General features: G+C 39.6%; 1 protein-coding gene across 1 annotated transcript in view; it reads left to right on the top strand.

Annotated features, from left to right (window-relative positions):
- The window catches only part of LOC106821200 (39S ribosomal protein L23, mitochondrial-like), a 3,312-nt gene extending 645 nt beyond the window's left edge, over window positions 1-2,667 (top strand). The window contains exons 2-5 of the mRNA XM_014825905.1: window positions 254-376; window positions 857-939; window positions 1,260-1,336; window positions 2,036-2,667. Coding sequence (XP_014681391.1) covers window positions 254-376; window positions 857-939; window positions 1,260-1,336; window positions 2,036-2,203 — 451 coding nt within the window. The 3' untranslated portion in view covers window positions 2,204-2,667. The remainder of the gene's footprint in view (window positions 1-253; window positions 377-856; window positions 940-1,259; window positions 1,337-2,035) is intronic.
- The last annotated feature ends 3,855 nt before the right edge of the window (window positions 2,668-6,522 follow it).

Here is a 6,522-nt window from a genome sequence, read left to right as displayed (position 1 = left end):
ACACACACACACACACACACACACACAGCAATCAGCAGAGGGTCCCATTGCGCAATCACGCGTGCACATGTCGCAAGCTCACTGTGTGAGATAGATGTCCGGACGCGTAGCCTAGCGGCTCCTCGTCCGGAACCGGTCGCGTAGTCACGGCCTTTTATTTATGTGTTTATGCTTCCCTGGTACTTGTACTGCCTACTTGCAGTACTGGTAGTGCAAGTGGTAATCTTTATTTAAATTTATTTTCTTTTTGCAGGTATCCACTTTATCAACTTGGGAATCCACGGACGCGGGTGTTTCTACCAGATTTTTGGATGAAACTAGTTGCTTCTGTCCGAGATCAACCCAAACACATTGTTACCTTCCATGTGCATCCTAGGTGATTATTATTGCGTACAATTAACGCACTTGATGTATCGCAAAATGATGCACAAATCTCCTGGACTGTGCAATCAGTAACACCAGTTATAAGTTGGGACTATGGTTAGGTCTAGCAATTAGCATCAGGAATTCTTTTACAGTTGAAGTTCTGTTTGATTTTATATCCTTGTAGCAGATATCTTACTCTACCCCACATATAGATTTTGAATGTTGTCAATATTCGTGTCTGTCTTGTCAACTGAGATGCATGTTTCTGAGCTGTTAAAAAAGTGTAATTATGACAATATTAAAGTACAGTAAACTCTAGAATATTTGACATAGAGTTTAATTTAAACTGATAATCATGGATTTCTTAGAAGTTGCCTGAAACAATAGAAGCACCTAGTGTTACATCCGGTCCACTTTATAGAAATTTATAGCATTTGAAGCAACAATTGTATGTGGTCACACATTGATAATATAACTATCTTCTCTTCAGAATGTCAAAGCTGGATGCAAAAAACTATCTTGAGAAAATCTATGGTGTAAAAGTTGCAAATATACACAAGCGGATAATAGCAGGTAAGATTCACACACGTTAGTAAACACACAAATGTAAAATGTTTTTATGTTTATAAATTTTTTATAATCTGTTGGGTATTTTCTTTAAGAACATAAAAGAAGATTTTAAAATATTCCCATGCAGGTGAACCTATTTTTAATATCTCATGTCTGTCTAACATACAAATATAGAAATGTTTAACATCTAAATAAAAATAGAAATCACAGCTGATTTTGTTACTGACTGTAATGCTAAAAGGACATACGATATACTGCTGTAGTTTTACTAATGGTAAACACGGTTGTTGGAATACATAAATCAATGCATATTATATGTTTAGGGGAGTACAAAAAGCATCCGTTCTATGGACATGTCACGGAGAGAAAAGATGAGACAAAGGTCTTCTTCATTCATCTGGTATGTTCCATATTGTTAGTTGTTATAAGTGTATAGGGTAGTAGAAGTATATAGTAGCAACTAGTATAGGGTAAAAGAAAGTGCAACTCAAAGTAAAATATACGTATGTTTATTTATTATTACCACTCGGCTATTGCATACATTTTTCAGATGCAACCATTAATTTTCTATGTGAATAGACTTGAAAAATGTGATGCATGTGTCAGTAACATCAAAATATGTATAATGTTGTACGTAATTATGTAATCCAAGTATGTAATAATGTAAATATGTATATGTATGGTATAATGTATATATGTATATCAGGAGTTAATGAGACAAATATTTATATCATATTATATATTATATATATTTATTATTATTATTATTATTATTATTATATATTATTATATATATATTATATTAAATATTTATATCATTTTATATTATATGAGATATTTGTCTCATTAACTCTTGATGTATATGTATGTGTGAATAATTTAGTATCCTTAGCATTACTTAGATGATGAATTCGGCCCAATCTATTTGTCAGTAGAAAATGCTACTCAGATAGAGGAGCACTATGCATTACTTTACTGATAATTCAGTTGTTACTAGCACCTATTTTATTTATTTACTGGCTATAATTGTCTCACATGGTACTAGCTTAACGGGTGTTTTGACTAGCCAGTTAATTATTTTTACTTTTGGCTTCACTAGGCTGACGAACAAACGTTTGAATTTCCGGATATATTTCCTGAGGATAAGAAAAGCAGTTCGGAGGACCAGATAAAGCAGTACTCAGAAATACAGAAACAGGCACGGAAAGATCAAAACGTTCAGTGGAAAGAGTACCGACCTGGGGTACCATCTTGGTTTAGTTTATAGCATTTCGTCAAATTAAACTTCCAAACTGTAAATGAATTTGTACTGAATGTATAGTATAATAATTATGTTAGCATATGTTTTTATACATAACATGCTTCTTGTTGAAATGTCACCTTTGTGTATGCTATTAGTTAAATTAAAAGAATGTAATAATGAAACAATATTTGAATATGTTGTTTACAACTGTTTCTTGTTTGCCTGTTGGGCAATTGCTAATCTAGAAGTTGCGCATTATATCTTCAGGAGTGTCATAATATAGACATCGGGCGTGAATGCCCGCCACTTGACTAGGTAAATACCGAAAACCATGTCTGATGTTCGATGCTATAACTACATAATAAGAAGAGGTATCAATACAAAGTAAAGTGTGAGGGCAAGTGGGATGTACAACACTACTTCTGGTGTCATTTTTATTGAGTTTCACGAAATAAATCCTAGTTAAACTAGGGCATGGATATGTTGAATTTCTTGTCTTTCCGGCGAGTCATATCCCTCTATATTATGACAATCCTGATATCATTACAGTCAAAATTGTTTCCTGGAGAACAAGTAGTTTACTTTGTATTCAAGTTTTTAAAGTATTTTCAATCTGGGCATGACATGTGAGTAATGTAAGTATGACATATGACATGTCAAGACAATGACATGACAATAACATGACATGACATGACAAGCATGACATGTGAGTTATGTGGGTGTTGTGACACTAAAATTGTTTTGCCTACAAAAGTATAAATTTAATCTAAGACCTTATACAAAAATCTGCATTTGTTTAAAAAAATTGCACAATGCAAAATACTGTATACGCTGTATATTTCGCGGTGGTTTAATTTTCGCGAATTTTGCGAATGCATCCCCGACCGCGAAAATAACAACGCGAATAATTCATACCGAATAATACCGAATAGTTCATAATTCACCGGCCGCGAAATTAACCACTCGCAAAATTGTCCATCAAGTCTGGATTCGCGAAAATATCTGTACGCGAAAAATATGGCGTATATACAGTATACTTAGATTGGTTTTATATTTAGCAAAAATGTGACTCAACAAGACCTCTAAGGGCCTCTAAGATTATCTATAACTCATTTATTTGCCGTCGTTATTTGCATCCGTACTGAGTTTGAAGGGCATACAACTGTCACTCCTGCAATGTATATTCTTGTAAAACTATGCACATGCGATTAAGGCAGTTCAGTTTTTGGTTCAGTCAACTTTGTTTGTCCTAAATAGTAGTTTTATGTACGTAATTTTACTTCAATTCAGGAGGTGGATCATAAGGTTAAAATATGCAAGAATATTGCAGTTAACAATATCCACACAGTTGCCCTGTTTTCTGATATTTTTATTATTATTAATAGTAGTAGCAATGACAATACCAGTATTTTATATCTTCTTTCGAGGGTTGCAGTTTATTTCCACGTACCGGTCGGTATGTGACTATGTGGAAACGCACAATTAACAGACTCTAATCAGACAATCATGTAATATAATTATATTACGTGCAATGACGTGCGTATTTTCTTATAATACGTGTAGTATTCATTTATGAGCGTAGTAAGTATGTTTTTTTCCTATGGCCATTTGACCCTTACGCAAATATTAATCAATTATGGATAATCCGTCCGTTTTTCCCTACGGCCCCTCTACGCACCGCAATGCTTGTCTGTATGATGCTAACGTCATTCAGCGGGTTCCGGTAGATGCGTAGTACGTCTCTGTGGACGTACTAGGTGTTTCTCGTGGGGGGCTTTTGCCGCGATTGCATCGATTATGAATGAGCGCGGCACAATAACCCCTAGAGCGCATGCGCACAGCGCAGCCGCACGAACCCACCTGCGAGGTTGTTACACCTGGCATATCTGGCAAGACCATTCGCGTGCGCTCTCGCTCTCGCCAGAGCGCCATGATGATGATGCACAGCGGAAAACACTGAGCGAGCAATGGGAAGCCGTTCGACGTTACCGCTACCGTCGGGATGTGTGTCGGTGCGTGGCACGGCTCCGTACAGGTGACAGACGTGATGACAACAGAGCCGTATTCGTGTCGGAGCGAGAGCGATCGAGCGAGCGTGCGCGTGCCTGCGTCGTGTTGCGTGGTGTAGCGCGAACGGTCGGTCACACACTGGGATGCGGGCGGTGTCATCACCGACGCTCCTACTACAGTCGCATCCGTGGATCACATGGATGTTATGCAGCCTGCTAGTGTCAACTCCCGTCGATGGTGAGTTAATCTCTGTTTATTTCCGTCATATATATAGAATTATATATATATATCGTGGTCATTATTTCGAAGAATCGCAAAATCATTCGTTCATAATCCGTTCGAATTTCGATTACATATAATATAGTACATTTCGATTTATGTTCCTGTCGGTTACGTGTATGCGTTTATTACCTTTGCTAATGAGTGAAGTAATGAAAATACGTTAGACAGAAAAAATCCCCCGTTACTTCTTGTTAGGGCACGCAACAGTAAGCATATATCTTAAACGCATTAATGATTAAATCACCTGCGTGTGATGTGGGCGCGGCCAATTCGAGAGTACGGCACCGCGTTGATTAAGAACGCGGTAATGGCTGTCGGACTTCATTTTGTCCGTATTACGTGATTGATGGCTGAACGAAGGCGAATTAATTCCATATCGAATCCGTCGGGGTATCGCGTTCGATAGGGTTGGAATGCCCGTCGTACCGGGACACCTGCCAGATATCATGCTCGAACTTTGAGAGGCCGACCGAATGCATACCGTGCGACTGGGTATGTGACGGCAGCGAAGACTGCGTTCGCGGCAACGACGAAAGTGCTGCCTCTTGTCGGGGAGGTGAGTGTCAGAATGTGTTGGTCGGCTGCCCGTGGTCTGTAGTCTCGTAAGTCAGAATAGCTTAGAAATTTTCTTGCTTATGCACGGCAGGGATCGTGGCGAACTTGTTTTTAATGATGCACACACTGGGGTATTTCTATGCTGGGGCATAAACTTTTATCATTTTTATTTTTATTTTGCGAAATTTCACATTTCGTCGCGGATATTTGACATATATATTTGAAAAAAAAATAGAAATAGAAATAGAATAAATATAAATATATAGACTATTATAACTAGTATATTATTTCTCTATGTTTAGTTACAACGAAGAGCTAGAGAACGCTTGAGCTCATATTACGTGACTATTTTATTTATTTTTAGTGGACGCCTGCCAAGCTAACCCATGTCAGAACGGAGGCAGCTGTTTAGCGTACCCAGCGACAGGCTATTATCTAGCATTCTTTGTCTGCATCTGTTGTCATGGATACACCGGTCGACTCTGCGAAATCCAGTCTCATCCGTCAGGTGATGCTAACGCAATCATTATCATTATTCATCATCATTCAGAAATCAGAAATCATTCATTTGCAATCGCGTACACGAAAGAAACGCGACAGCGAACTTTATTCGATATGTTATGCGTAAATATCACACAGTGTTTAGCCTGCATGATAGAGCTTGTGCATTGTTTGCATATTTAATCGTACGCTGTAGCGCGTGGGGGGATTCATTATTAATTACGGCCAAAGCGGCGTTGCCGTGTGCTAATCACTGGCCACAAATACAGGTAGACCTCCTTATTGATTTAAACTGTGACGTACGCAACATGTATAGGCTACTGTACGTGTGCATTTAACCTAACTGATGCGACCCGTCTAGGAGAGTATTCGCATTCATACGCGCAAATAAATTATAGGGAGGCGTAAAATGATAAAAAAAACTATTAAATTGAGCACAATATATTGTTGCAACCATAGAAATAATATACTAGTTAGATCTTTAGTTAGGGTGTCTATATATTTCTATGGTTACAACAGTATCGGGGTATAATGTGGGCACGTGTTTGTTTACGATGTGTTGCCGGGGCGACGCAGCGAAGCGTCTGCTCATCGCTCAGGCACGCACTGACGTCACAATGCGTATTGATTGCAGTCGGCGACGAGTGCGTGCCTAACCTCGATCCGACGACGCCGCTGCCGCTGATTCGTCCACGATCGACGGTCGCCGTAAAGTTTCACTTCGACAAGTCGTACCGCGTCGCCACCGAGCGACCGTCGCCCGCCGCACACCCGCCGACGACGTTCATACCGCCGGTGTTCCGGAGACGGAAGACGACACCGACGACGACGACGACGTCGACCGAGCAGGCGATGTTGCCGACGCCGACGACGGAAGGTGCGCAGCAGCAGCAGCGGGGGCGCCAGGAGGCGTATGAGAGTAATGAGTATCTGCTGGGTAGAGTGCTCGACTTGGAAGACACGCTGCGTGCGATTTCCGTACAGCGTAGTTACGC

This window comes from Priapulus caudatus, unplaced genomic scaffold (assembly GCF_000485595.1).
Source record: "Priapulus caudatus unplaced genomic scaffold, Priapulus_caudatus-5.0.1 Scaffold63, whole genome shotgun sequence".
Lineage (NCBI taxonomy): Eukaryota > Metazoa > Priapulida > Priapulimorpha > Priapulimorphida > Priapulidae > Priapulus > Priapulus caudatus.
Note: the sequence above shows the minus strand (reverse complement) of the source record. Positions and strands in the feature narration are given on the sequence as shown.